The 13,810-nt window shown below is 43.0% G+C and overlaps 1 protein-coding gene across 2 annotated transcripts in view; it reads left to right on the top strand.

The window, feature by feature from the left end:
- The window catches only part of cpsf2 (cleavage and polyadenylation specific factor 2), an 80,678-nt gene that overhangs the window by 11,494 nt on the left and 55,374 nt on the right, over nt 1-13,810 (top strand). For both annotated transcript variants that reach the window (XM_064341058.1, XM_064341057.1), the window contains exons 6-7: nt 3,683-3,798; nt 3,940-4,127. In XM_064341058.1, coding sequence (XP_064197128.1) covers nt 3,683-3,798; nt 3,940-4,127 — 304 coding nt within the window. The remainder of the gene's footprint in view (nt 1-3,682; nt 3,799-3,939; nt 4,128-13,810) is intronic.

Below are 13,810 nucleotides of genomic sequence, written 5' to 3'. Positions count from 1 at the left end.
CTCAGTACATTAATTGTATTTTCTTATTTTATTACTACTACATGATCTCAAAGAGTAAGACATTATCTAGCAGAGCTAATGAGTGAATCAAGTGTAACGTTAGATGAAATTAAATTGACTGGATGAAATACGTGAAAAAACTACAATGCGCTTTGTGCAGGTTACCCTGCACAACTGTTGGTTGATTCACTTCTCCAACAGCAATCCTTCTCTCATGTTATCACGACAAAGCTAGATAACATGGCTTAAAATGATCCATGTTAGAAGTGTTTTATCTGCGTTTTTACTGTCTGGTTAGCTTGCTACGATGACGCGTGACTAGATGACACACTCGCCTGCAATAACGCGTTGGTTATTGACACAGCATCATATAGTAGCTAATATCATTATCTCAGATAAAAAAACAAATGTGTGATGCATTCAATGACCATTTTATTTTGGCTGGTTATTTATTTGAGAATACAGCGATGTCCTCTGGAAATGTAGATCCTACGCTGCTTATGTGCTCACTGCCACTTCATAAAGGCTTGCTAGCCAGCTAGCTTGCTAAAGTGAACCAAATATGTTAGCTAGCTCGCTCGCTTGATAATGAGGATTGATAAACATAGTGGTCGTATAAACGCATTTAATGACGGAGTGTGGCACAGTGGGTAAGGAACTGCGCTTGTAACCGAAAGGTCGCAGGTTCGATTCCCGGGTAAGGACACTGCCGTTGTACCCTTGAGCAAGGTACTTAACCTGCATTGCTTCAGTATATATCCAGCTGTATAAATGGATACAATGTAAAGTGCTATGTAAAAAAAGTTGTGTAAGTCGCTCTGGATAAGAGCGTCTGCTAAATGCCTGTAATGTAATGTAATGTAATGAAAAACTTTCACAAAATATACATACCTTTATTGCAGCAATCGAATCTGTGCAGACAAGTCTTGCAGTGGAGAATATTGAATGAGGCACGAGTGACAAACGTCTTATTACAGAAGTAGCGCGTCAGCTGCTGCAGTTCGCACTTGTATTAGAGCTCCCTCTACTGGATAATTCTAGTAAATAGCAATTACAATGTTCGAACAGACAAGTACAGATAAATAATAATTGTTTTTTTGTTTATTATACTTATTAAAAAATTGGGACACATCGGCGGCATAACTGCCGATCCCGATGTCGTCAAAAAAGTTAAATAAGGGCCGATATATCGGTCGGGCTTATTGGTAAGCTACCTGGTGAGCTACCAGTGAAGGAGAATAATGAATGTCAAAGTTTTGCTCTTTTAAACAAGTGCACTTCCATATATGTCATATTGTGCTTGCATCCAATGTTTTTATTGGCTGATTTACCTTAAATGAAAAGGCGAAATCCCATTAGTGTGGGGATTTGTGTGGACGTGTGAAGTTGTTTGTGAATTCTGTTTGTTGAAATGGGGTCAGAAGGTACAGAAATGAATGTTTTCAAGGGCTGTGAGTCTGGTCACTGCGGTTAACCCTGAAAAGTGTCTATTCAAGATTAGGAGTGGGTGCCTCACGCTACCACATGCACATACTTCGCTGATCAATTATTCAATTATGAAATTTTGACCATAGGAAATAAGAGAGAGAAAATAAACCAATCGACCCCAACCCCAGTCGCTTCTATTGACGATCTCCCCCCCAAAGCACACATCAGTTTCATGCAGGTGCAGCCATCGGCCCTGCCGTAGTGCCCCTGTGTATATAAAGAGTGTTGGGGAGTAATTTAACTACATGCAGTTAAACTGGTTGTTTATTACGTTTGCAGCAGTTTGTTGGTAGTTAAACTACATACATTTTGTAACAGTTGTTAGTGATTTATTTTGGTCATTTTGAGGTGTAGTTAACCCTCTGGGTTCTAGGCTTATTTTCTCAATTTTTTGTTGCTTTTGGAGTTTTGCTGTTTTGAAAATTTTATTGCGTCCCTAGATTCTGAGCACTGGAAAACAAAGAGCCCATATTGTTTGTTAAACTACGTGGTCGCTCCCTGCACTTGGAACTGTACTTCCCTCTAGGGTTTTCAACACACTTGTTCCTGGTTTTGGTTATTCACTTTGTTGTACGTCGCTCTGGATAAGAGCATCTGCCAAATGCCTGTAATATAATGTTTGTTCTAGTTTTGTTTCTCACCTCTTACATGAACTTTTTCTGTTTGCACTATGTGATTGTAATTATAGTAAATATACATATTTGCGAGACGATATTGTCTGATAATTTTTATGCAGAGTGCACTTTGCATCTTTTTCTATAAATATTTGGAACTTCAGCTCTTCTCCGAATGAGCAATAGGTTTTATCACTGAAACTAAATGTTGAAAAGTTGGCTTTGCTGAACAACCTTAGATTTTCATTTTAATTTCACAAATAGTAAGTAAATATATATGCTTATAGTGGGTTTAGCCCTTCTTGATAAGCAACTTCATTGCTGGCGATTTCATAAAACTTCTGAAATTCATGGCTAGGGTCTCCAAACTTGCTTCCAGTGCCTGCTGGGAAGTTTTTTTCTTGGTCACCATCGTAGGACCAAAGGAATAATAATAATAAAATATAAAGCAGTTTTTAAAGCAGGGATTCATAACCATATTCATTGAAGTCTACCATACTGTCTGTGGTCGAGTAGATGTATGGGATTGAATCGTTCTGTAGGTAGGCGGGGGCCGTCTTGTTTGCTGCAGTGTAGGCGAGGGTCAGGACTATGAACCTGATCCTGGCAGCGACCAGTAGCAGTGGAGTGACCTCAGCAGAGGAGTGATGTGGGAGAACTTGGGAAGGTTGAAGATGAGTGTGGCACCATCATTTTGAATCATTTGTAGAGGCTGTATGGCACATGCTGGCAGGCTTGCAAGGAGGGAATTGTATAAGTAAAGACAGGAGGTCACCATAGCCTAGTAGCTGGGTAGTGCATAGTCAGGTATGGTCGAATCCTCCTGATGTGTTGTACAGGAGGAATCTGCAGGACCGTGATGTTGCCTTGATGTGGTCCTTGAGGTCCAGCTGGCTGTCCAGGACCACCTCCAGGCTCTTTGCTGAGTGAGAGGAAGTCACTGTGGTGCCATCAACCTTGATTGAGAGCTTGCGTAGTAGGGAGGAATTGTAGGGGATGAACAGTAACTCATTCTTTCGGATGAGACGTTAAACCGAGGTCCTGACTCACTGTGGTCACTAAAGATCCCATGACACTATTCGCAAAGAGTAGGGGGTTCCTCAGTATCCTGGCTAAAATCCCAGATCTGACTCTCGCAAAAAAAAAAAAAAAAACTTGCCACTTAATCATCCCCTGATTTAATTGGCTAAAAAAAAATGTTCTCTCCCTCCAGTGGAGCTGCTCAGTGGCCAACAATAGAGGATTGTGAATGTGGGGTGAATGTGTTTGAGTGTGAAGCAGGGCGTTCCTGCAAAAGAGCATCCGTGCTCAGTGAACCTACCCTGGGTAAATAAAGGTTAAATTAAAATAATTTAAAAAATTGTTGTTGAGACCCAAATACCTAATGCTCACTGTTTACCTAAAAACTATTGTATTGTTTTTACCAAATTCTTACTGTAAAGCATCTTTGTGAGACTAAAAAACACGATACAAATAAAGTTGAATTGATTCCTTGGATAGACATTCAGGCCTCTGAACAGCGATGCAAATTCCAAATGTTTTTTTTTCTTTTCTTTTTTCCTTCTTTCTCTCTCTCATAGACACCTGAACGGCTGCTCTCTGGAGATGGTGAATCGGCCTTCCCTGCTCATCACAGACTCTTTCAACGCCACCTACGTGCAGCCACGCAGAAAACAGCGTGATGAGCAGCTCCTTAGTAAGTCCAGCCAATAAAGCACTTCTTAATTCAGTTTATTTGTCCTCCAGAGAAGGTCCAAAGAAGCTATGGTGTGCAAATGAAGCACCCTGACTTTTGTGTCTTCCACTTCACCCGCCTCCCACTCAACCACCCCCCCAGCCAACGTGATGGAGACCTTGCGAGGCGATGGAAATGTGCTGATCGCCGTGGATACAGCGGGCCGGGTTCTGGAACTGGCACAGCTGTTGGATCAGATCTGGAGGACAAAGGATGCTGGACTTGGGGTTTACTCGCTCGCCCTCCTGAACAACGTCAGCTACAATGTGGTGGAGTTTTCGAAGTCCCAGGTCCGCAGCACCATTCTTTCTATAGACCATGTCTTTCCCACGTTCTCCCCATTCTTCCCTGTGCTCTTTATTTCACTCACTCTTCCTCTTAATTCAAAGCATACTGGAATCGGACACCCCTTATGTTCATGTACATTTGAGGCCAAAAGTTTACATACACTAAAGCCGGACACCCAACCACGCGTAGCGACCACGCGCGTAACTGAAGCGTAGTTGAAGTACTGTTATTACAACGGCAGCGGGCGACGTCCTCTACACCAGATGCAAACGCGTCGCGAACCGGCTGCGAAGCTTGTGCGACACAAGCGAACTGAAGTGTAGTTTTTCGCTTCTGTTCTATTTTTTCGGGTTGTCACGCGTCACGATGACCTGTTTATACACAGAAATATGCTCTAAAATGCTAGGTATACATGCTCTGATTTATATTTCATCCTTATATTCGGCTACTGGGGGTGTGTCCATAGTTCCCTCCCAGATATTTTATAAGCAGCCAAAAAAATACAAGCCTTTTCGTTTTTGTATTGTCCTTGCAGAAAAAAAAAAACTGGAACCTGGGGAAAAGGCAAACTTAGTTTCGCTATCTTATTTTGCGGAGGGGGTGGGGTAAATTTGAAAATACACCACAGAAAGACGTAGCCTATTGAATGATGTAGAAGTGAATGCACCGAGCAGCAGTTTGTTAGCTTGAGTGTTGGAAGGTAGTTTTTAACCAACCATTGCTCAGCCTATTTGACTTCTCCGATGTCTTCGTTCGCCGTGCTTTCAAAAAGGGCTTGTTAATAAAAATCAGATAATCCACAGAGCTTTAAAAAATCATTATTTAGTGGTCTTGCCGATGAAAATGCACCTATTTTATAAATGAAGTTGTAAGCAAGCTTTTATTGCACTTGTACTTCAAAGCTTCCGGTGTTCATGGCGTTGTGGTGTTCATATCCCTTCAAGATTAAACTGTTACGCTGTCTTTTTGATGATTAGCTGATTTTTACTAAATCTGATCCTATAAATGTTTTGACGTGAATGACAAGATGACACGGGAATTCCCAATGGTTCATTACGGATTATTTATTATTATTATGATGATTACATATTCTTCATAAAATTAAATTAATACCGTTTGAGATTGATTATTATGCAGGCTACGTTGCGATTTAAGCTTATGGTAATTCTTGAAAGCGTTTACTTTCTCACGTATTTACATGAGTTAACGAAATATTACCAAATTAACAAACTGAAAAAGGTCTCTCACCAAGTATTCACTTAACCCATAATCAACAGTCGTGAACAAATGTGAAATACACGATGTAGAGCTACTAGGAATATAGAGCTTTAAGCAAGCCTTTGCGCGACACAAACGGAACCAGTGTAGATACGCTACGCGCCGCGCCGCTTACGCTTACGCTACGCTTGCGGTGGGTGCCCGGCGTTAGGCTAAAGAGCTCAAACTCAACTCCACACATTTCATGTTACCATACATTTCTTTTGGCAAGATTCCAGAAATCGATGTAAGAAATCAATTTTATCCACGGAAATGGCTATATAAAAAGGCTAAATAAATGTCGTAGTCGCGATCGCCGTCGTAGACGTCAGAGGGAAATGTCACTGACAAAGTGACATTTTCCTCTGACGTCTATGACGGCAATCGCGACCACAACATTTCTTTTGCCTTTTTGTATAGCCATTTCCGTGGATAAAATTGCATTTATTACTATTTTCTGTTAAAACATTTAATTCATATCCAGGGAGATAGCTAATTACTTGCAAGTTAGATGACGTGTAGCCAATTACTAATACAATTGAATTTCAGGCTGGAAAATAACCCATTAAACCAGAGAAATTTCTGAGTTGTCTTAGAATCTTTATCGCCAACGAATGTAGCAAGGCTGGCTGTGTCGGCACTGCAACGGACGCTGCAACGAAACTTTAAGTAAGGCACAATGGGTATAACAACTGTTTTAGAATGTCATTGCGTCACCCGGATCATTTTTGTAGCCCGGATCAAAATTGGCGTGATAGAATATAATGAGAGCCCATGAATGAGAGTGTAGCGGCACCTCTTTTGTCGGCTTCAAATCCAAAATGTTGCCATATTGGCGCAGTTTTCGTTTTCTTTGACAGTAACTCCATGTCTCCAAAAAACACATGAACTTTCTAGTAAACACACCGTGCGCCGTGCGCATCGTTTTCCCCCCCACCCACCTTTGATTGCTCTACTGAAACTTGATCTCCTTGTTGCTGGCCTCGGCACTAAATTGCGCACGACCTGTCAATATATACATTTTTTTTTGCACTCAGACACTCGTGGCTCCATTTATAAACAAACGTAATATTATGTTAACATTGTCATATTGCTTATTACTAATGCAATACAAGTTGGATTTAGCGCCGTCGGCACAGGTTGCTGTACTGTAGACGAGATCTTGGTGAAGCCTAGATAATGGGCACTACACTACATACCTGATTTTCTGTATCTTTTCAAGCAATAGATGGGCTGTAACATCAATTTCTTCATCAATTTCTTTGATGACAGATTGTCCGATTTACACCTTTAATTACTAATTTGCAAAACAAAAGGAACCTGCTTGGTGCAGGGTGAACGGAGATCTCCAAGTAAAATTTAGTTAAGATCATTTCACTCACTTTCTTACAAATCTCTGAGCAAATTGAACATTTAACATGTTTCTATGGGTTTTTACATGAAAATGTGGTTGTTTAACCTCTTCACACCGGCATGCTGAGATTGCTGAACTCAGACATTCAGTGCTACTACAACAGAAATTTTGGTTTTGGAATATCGGTTTATAGGTCAACCGGTCATCACATTAAATGCATTCACTCTTTGTTAGCACTAGCATTCAAAGACGCTGCACCTGACGAAACGTCAACGAATTTGCGTAATATCTTGTGAAATAGTATTATTATTGAGGACTTCTGGGTATGCCTAAGCCATATGTTTGTTGATATACCTAGCTGACAGCGTATTCATTTGTAATTTTTCATTTGGAATACCGTTTTATCGCGTTCACTTCCGCATTCAGCTACATCCTTTCTGGTGGCTAAGTCGCCAGGAAACCTCATTTGAACAACACAATCCGTACATGTACGTCTTCGTCAAGGTCTTATGTACATTGTGGTATAAAGCATTTGAGGTTTACGAATATGTGTGTTCTGTAATTATGACGAAAAGGGAGATATGCACCGTCTCTGGGTTCTGAATACCCAGTAGATAAGCCAGGTGAAAACGGAGAGCGGAATGCATCACGTGTGCAAAGCCGACCAATGCTGTAACTTCATCACTCACATATGAATGACGTCACAGTCCCCATTCATTCTCTATGGGAAAAATTGCCCCAAAAAAGTCATATTTCTCAAAAACCATGCAGCAAAACTTTCCACAAAGTAATGGCACACGATTCCCAAAGAAGCCGGTCAATTTGACATATTGCATGTGTATGTGGTGCGAAAACTCTGGGAGGAGTAGCGTTCCAAAAAATGGGTGGAATAATAATAATAATAATAACTAGACAATTCCTGCAGAAATTGTGAAGTGTGGTTGCCGCCAACGCAAAGTCGACTTTGTGCTGAACAGAATGAACAGTGGTAGGTAGTTGCTTTGATGTCTGAGGCAGTTGCTAGGGTGTTGCTAATATGGTTCTATGGAGTTATAGGTGGTTTCATGGAATTCTAGGTGGACGCTAGGGTGGTGCTAGGTGTTTGCTATGGAGTTTCAGGTGGTTGCTATTGAGCTCCAGGTGGTTGCTAGGGCATTGCTAGGTGGTTGCTAGGGTATTCTAAGTGGTTGCTAGGATGTTGCTAGGTGGTTGCTATGGAGTTCTAGGCGGTTGCTAGGGTGTTGCTAGGCAGTTGTTATGGTGTTCCAGGTGGTTGCTATGGTGTTCCAGGTGGTTGCTAGGGTGTTGCTAGGTGGTTGCTATGGAGTTCTAGGCGGTTGCTATGGTGTTGCTAGGTGGTTGCTAGGGTGTTGCTAGGTGGTTGCTAGGGTATTCTAAGTGGTTGCTAGGATGTTGCTAGGTGGTTGCTATGGAGTTATAGGCGGTTGCTAGGGTGTTGCTAGGCAGTTGTTATGGTGTTCCAGGTGGTTGCTAGGGTGTTGCTAGGTGGTTGCTATGGTTTTCCAGGTGGTTGCTATGGTGTTGCTAGGTGGTTGCAATGGAGTTCTAGGTGGTTGCTAGGGTGTTGCCAGGCATTTGCTATGATGTTCCAGGTGGTTGCTAGTGTGTTAGGTGGTTGCTATGGAGTTCTAGGTGGTTGCTAGGGTGTTGCTAGGGGGTTGCTAGGGTATTCTAAGTGGTTGCTAGGATGTTGCTAGGTAATTGCTATGGAGTTATAGGCGGTTGCTAGGGTGTTGCTAGTCAGTTGTTATGGTGTTCCAGGTGGTTGCTAGGGTGTTGCTAGGTCGTTGCTATGGTGTTCCAGGTGGTTGCTAGGGTGTTGCTAGGCAGTTGTTATGGTGTTCCAGATTGTTGCTAAGGTGTTGCTTGGTGGTTGCTATTGGGTTCCAGGTGGTTGCTAGGGTGTTGCTAGGTGGTTGCTATGGCATTATAGCCAGTAGCTAGGGTGTTGCCAGGCATTTGCTATGGTGTTCCAGGTGGTTGCTAGTGTGTTGTTAGGTGGTTGCTATGGAGTTCTAGGCCGTTGTTAGGATGTACTAGGTGGTTGCTAGGGTGTTGCTATGGAGTTCTAGGCGGTTGCTAGGTCTTTTCTGAGTCCAATGACACGACCCATAGTTCTCTATGACAAACGGTTCAAAAGTTATGAAATATCAATCATCGGCCAATCAGGAAGGGGGGCGACGCTGATCTACACCAATGGACAAAGGACTCTCTACCATGTCCAATGAGGCATTGCACAATTTGTGGGCAATTTTTCCACATAGAGATGAATGGCAGAATGTTCAAACCTAAAGAGAGACCAGAGTACTGCTGCTAGAAGACAGAGCATTGTGACGTCACAAAGGTGAGAAGACAGCATTGTGACATCACAAGGGTGAACATTCCGCCATTCATTCTCTATGGGAAAAATTTCCCAAATAAAGTGGAATTTCTCAAAAACCGTGCACCGAAACTTTCCACAAAGTAATAGCACACCATTCCCGATCAAGCCGCTCGATTTGACATATTGCACGTGTACGTGGTGCGAAAACTCTGGGAAGAGTAGCGGTCCAAAAAATGGGTGGAAAGAAAGAAAAATAATATGTGAGATAATAATAGTGTGTTTGCCTAAGGCAACCACACTAACTAGACAATTCCTGCAGAAATTGTGAAGTGTGGTTGCCGCCAATGCGAAGTCGACTTTCTGCTGAACAGACTGAACAGTGGTAGGTAGTTGCTATGATGTTTGGGGCAGTTGCTAGGGTGTTGCTAGGTGGTTCTATGGAGTTCTAGGTGGTTGCTATGGAGATCCAGGTGGTTGCTATGGCATTGCTAGGTGTTTGCTATGGAGTTATAGGCGGTTGCTAGTGTGTTGCTAGGCAGTTGTTATGGTGTTCATGGTGGTTGCTAGGGTGTTGCTAAGTGGTTGCTAGGGAATTCTAGGTGGTTGCTAGGGTGTTGCTAGGTGGATGCTATGGAGTTCTAGGTGGTTACTATGGTGTTGCTAGGTGGTTGCTATGGAGTTATAACCGGTTGCTAGGGTGTTGCTAGGCATTAGCTATTGAGTTATAGGCGGTTGCTAGGGTGTTGCTAGGGTATTCTAGGTGGTTGCTAGGATGTTGCTAAATGGTTGCTATGGAGTTATAGGCAGTTGCTAGGGTGTTGCTAGGCAGTTGTTATGGTGTTCCAGGTGGTTGATAGGGTGTTGCTAGGTGGTTGCTAAGGAGTTCTAGGTGGTTGCTATGGTGTTGCTAGGTGGTTGCTATGGAGTTATAGCCGGTTGCTAGGGTGTTGCTAGGGTATTCTAGGTGGTTGCTAGGATGTTGCTAGGTGGTTGCTATGGAGTTATATGCGGTTGCTATGGTGTTGCTAGGCAGTTATGGTGTTCCAGGTTGTTTCTAGGGTGTTGCTAGGTGGTTGCTATGGTGTTCTAGGTGGTTGCTAGGGTGTTGCTAGGTGGTTGCTATGGTGTTCTAGGTGGTTGCTATGGTAATGCTAGGTGGTTGCTATGGAGTTATAGCCGGTTGTTAGGGTGTTGCTAAGCATTTGCTATGGAGTTCTAGACGGTTGCTAGTGTGTTGTTAGGTGGTTACTATGGAGTTCTAGACGGTTGCTAGGGTGTTCTAGGTGCTTGCTAGGGTGTTGCTAGGTGGTTGCTATGGAGTTCTAGGTGGTTGCTAGGGGGTTGCTATGGAGTTCTAGATGGTTGCTATGGTGTTGCTAGGTGGTTGCTATGGAGTTCCAGGTGGTTGCTAGTGTGTTGCTAGGCATTTGCTATGGTGTTCCAGGTGGTTGCTAGTGTGTTGTTAGGTGGTTGCTATGGAGTTCTAGGCGGTTGCTAGGGTGTTCTAGGTGGTTGCTAGGATGTTGCTAAGTGGTTGCTATGGAGTTATAGGCGGTTTCTAGGGTGTTGCTAGGCAGTTGTTATGGTGTTCCAGGTGGTTGCTAGGGTGTTGCTAGGTGGTTGCTATGGTGTTCCAGGTGGTTGCTAGGTGGTTGCTATGGAGTTACAGCCGGTTGCTAGGGTGTTGCTAGGCATTTGCTATGGTGTTCCAGGTGGTTGCTAGTGTGTTGCTAGGCGGTTGCTATGGTGTTGCTAGGTGGTTGCTATGGAGTTATAGCCGGTTGCTAGGGTGTTGCTAGGGTATTCTAGGTGGTTGCTAGGATGTTGCTAAGTGGTTGCTATGGAGTTATAGGCGGTTGCTAGGATGTTGCTAGCCAGTTGTTATGGTGTTCCAGGTTGTTGCTAGGGTGTTGCTAGGTGGTTGCTATGGTGTTCCAGGTGGTTTCTAGGGTGTTGCTAGGTGGTTGCTATGGTGTTGCTAAGTGGTTGCTATGGAGTTACAGCCGGTTGCTAGGGTGTTGCTAGGCATTTGCTATGGTGTTCCAGATGGTTGCTAGTGTGTTGTTAGGTGGTTGCTATGGAGTTCTAGGTGGTTGCTAGGGTGTTGCTAGGGGGTTGCTAGGGTATTCCAATTGGTTGCTTGGATGTTGCTAGGTGGTTGCTATGGAGTTCTAGGTGGTTGCTAGGGTGTTGCTAGGGGGTTGCTAGGGTATTCTAATTGATTGCTAGGATGTTGCTAGGTGGTTGCTATGGAGTTATAGGTGGTTGCTAGGGTATTCTAGGTGGTTGCTATGGTGTTGCTAGGTGGTTGCTATGGAGTTATTGCCGGTTGCTAAGGTGTTGCTAGGCATTTGCTATGGAGTTATAGGCGGTTGCTAGGGTGTTGCTACGGTATTCTAGGTGGTTGCTATGATGTTTCTAGGTGGTTGCTATGGAGTTATAGGCGGTTGCTAGGGTGTTGCTAGGCAGTTGTTATGGTGTTCCAGGTTGTTGCTAGGGTGTTGCTAGGTGGTTGCTAGGGTGTTCCAGGTGGTTGCTAGGGTGTTGCTAGGTGGTTGCTATGGAGTTCTAGGTGGTTGCTATGGTGTTGCTAGGTGGTTGCTATGAAGTTATAGCCGGTTGCTAGGGTGTTGCTAGGCATTTGCTATGGTGTTCCAGGTGGTTGCTAATGTGTTGTTAGGTGGTTGCTATGGTGTTCCAGATGGTTGCTAATGTGTTGTTAGGTGGTTGCTAGGGTGTTCCTAGGGGGTTGCTATGGAGTTATAGGCGGTTGCTAGGTCTTTACTGAGTCCAATGTCGCGACCTATAGTTCTCTATGACAAACGGTTCAAAAGTTATGAAATATCAAACATCGGCCAATCAGGAAGGGGGGCGAGGCTGATCTACACCAATGGACAAAGGACTCTCTACCATGTCCAATGAGGCATTGCACAATTTGTGGGCAATTTTTCCCCATAGAGATGAATGGCAAAATGTTCAAACCTAGAGAGAGGCCAGAGTACTGCTGCTAGAAGACAGAGCATTGTGACATCACAAGGGTGAGATGACAGAGCATTGTGACATCACAAGGCTGAACATTCTGCCATTCATTCCCTATGGGGAAAAATTGCCCACAAAAATTCAAATTTTTCAAAAACCGGGCAACCAATCTTTCCACAAAGTAATAGCACACCATTCCCGATGAAGCCGCTCGATTTGACATATTGCACGTGTATGTGGTGCGAAAACTCTGGGAGGAGTAGCGGTCCAAAAAATAAAAATAATATGTGCAATAATAGTGGTGTGATTGCCTAAGGCAACCACACTAACTAGACAATTCCTGCAGAAATTGTGAAGTTTGGTTGCCGCCAATGCAAAGTCGACTTTGTGCTGAACGGAGTGAACGGTTTCTGTAGTATGAGCAGAGACATAGTATGGTATACATGCTATAACATCACGGCAACGAGTTCATTTGCAACACACATATTCAGAGCTAAATTAACCCTTCATCAATACTTGAGATCAGTGTTTTACTCACGGTATGTTGTGACCAGTGACGGCGAATCATAAAGCTAGCTGGCCACTTCAACCCTATATCTGCACTGCGTGAACGCACCATTTTAAAAAGCAAGACAGGGCTAGGGAGATTAATTCGATTGATTTATGGTTTCACGTTAAGTTCAGCTCATTTGTACCATTCAACTAAAAACATTTAACTGGGCTGCAATTCAGAGTTTAATCTGTTACCTTAGATACCAACTCATAGACAGAGGATAGCCTATTACGTGTTAGCCGACCCAAATTTCTAAGAAAGAAAATGAGGCAAGAAATATGTGTTAAAATAGTTGCATACAGCTTCTGTGAATAAGCATCGGCTGGTAGCCAGTACTAGTAACTTCTGTTATAACGAGGGGTGCATCAACAAGCAAGCGGAGTTGTGTACTGTAGCGAACGCGTTGGGGTGAGAAAGCGTTGCTTTCACTGGCTGAATGCGTAATGCAGTTATAAAGAGACCAAAGTTTCCAACACGCTGGAATATAAAACGGTATTACAAAAGTAAAATTTGACATATTATACATTGTTAGAAAGCTTTTTCTGTCACCTATTAGATCGATGATGTGTAGATCAAGCCAGTTTGTACTACAAAGTTCGACAACACCCAAAGCAACATGTGTGGTATTACAAGCTGACGTCTTTTTCTGGAGTAAGACCGGACCAGAAGCTGCTGCACACGTTTTGTTGACGGCGTTGTTGCCCTTTTTAGTACCGTCTGGCTTTTTTGAGAATTTGTTTATTCAGTAGGTGAGAGCATAAGCTTTCTAACCAGGTATAACACTTCTAATTTTGGTTTTGGAATATCATTTTTTAGGTCAACCGAAAGGTTTTTAATCGTTGCATTCAATGCATGCACTCTTTGTTAGCACTAGCATTCAAAGACGCTGCACCTGACGAAACGTTGTCAACGATTTTGCGTAATATCTTGTGAAATACTATTATTTTTGAGGAAATCTGGGTATGCCTAAGCCATATGTTTGTTAATATACCTAGCTGACAGCATTTTCATTTGTAATTTTTCATTTGGAATACCGTTTTTATCGCGTTCACTTCCGCATTCAGCTATATCCATTCTGGTGGCTAAGTCGCCAGGAAACCTCATTTGAACAACGCAATCCGTGCATGTACGTCTTATTCAAGGTCTTACCTACATTGTGTGGTATGAAGCATTTGAGGTTTACGAATGTGTGTTTTCT

This window comes from Anguilla rostrata, chromosome 6, assembly GCF_018555375.3.
Source record: "Anguilla rostrata isolate EN2019 chromosome 6, ASM1855537v3, whole genome shotgun sequence".
NCBI classification, from domain to species: Eukaryota; Metazoa; Chordata; class Actinopteri; order Anguilliformes; family Anguillidae; genus Anguilla; species Anguilla rostrata.
The sequence above is the reverse complement of the archived record's forward strand: the minus strand, read 5'-3'. Positions and strand labels throughout refer to the sequence as shown.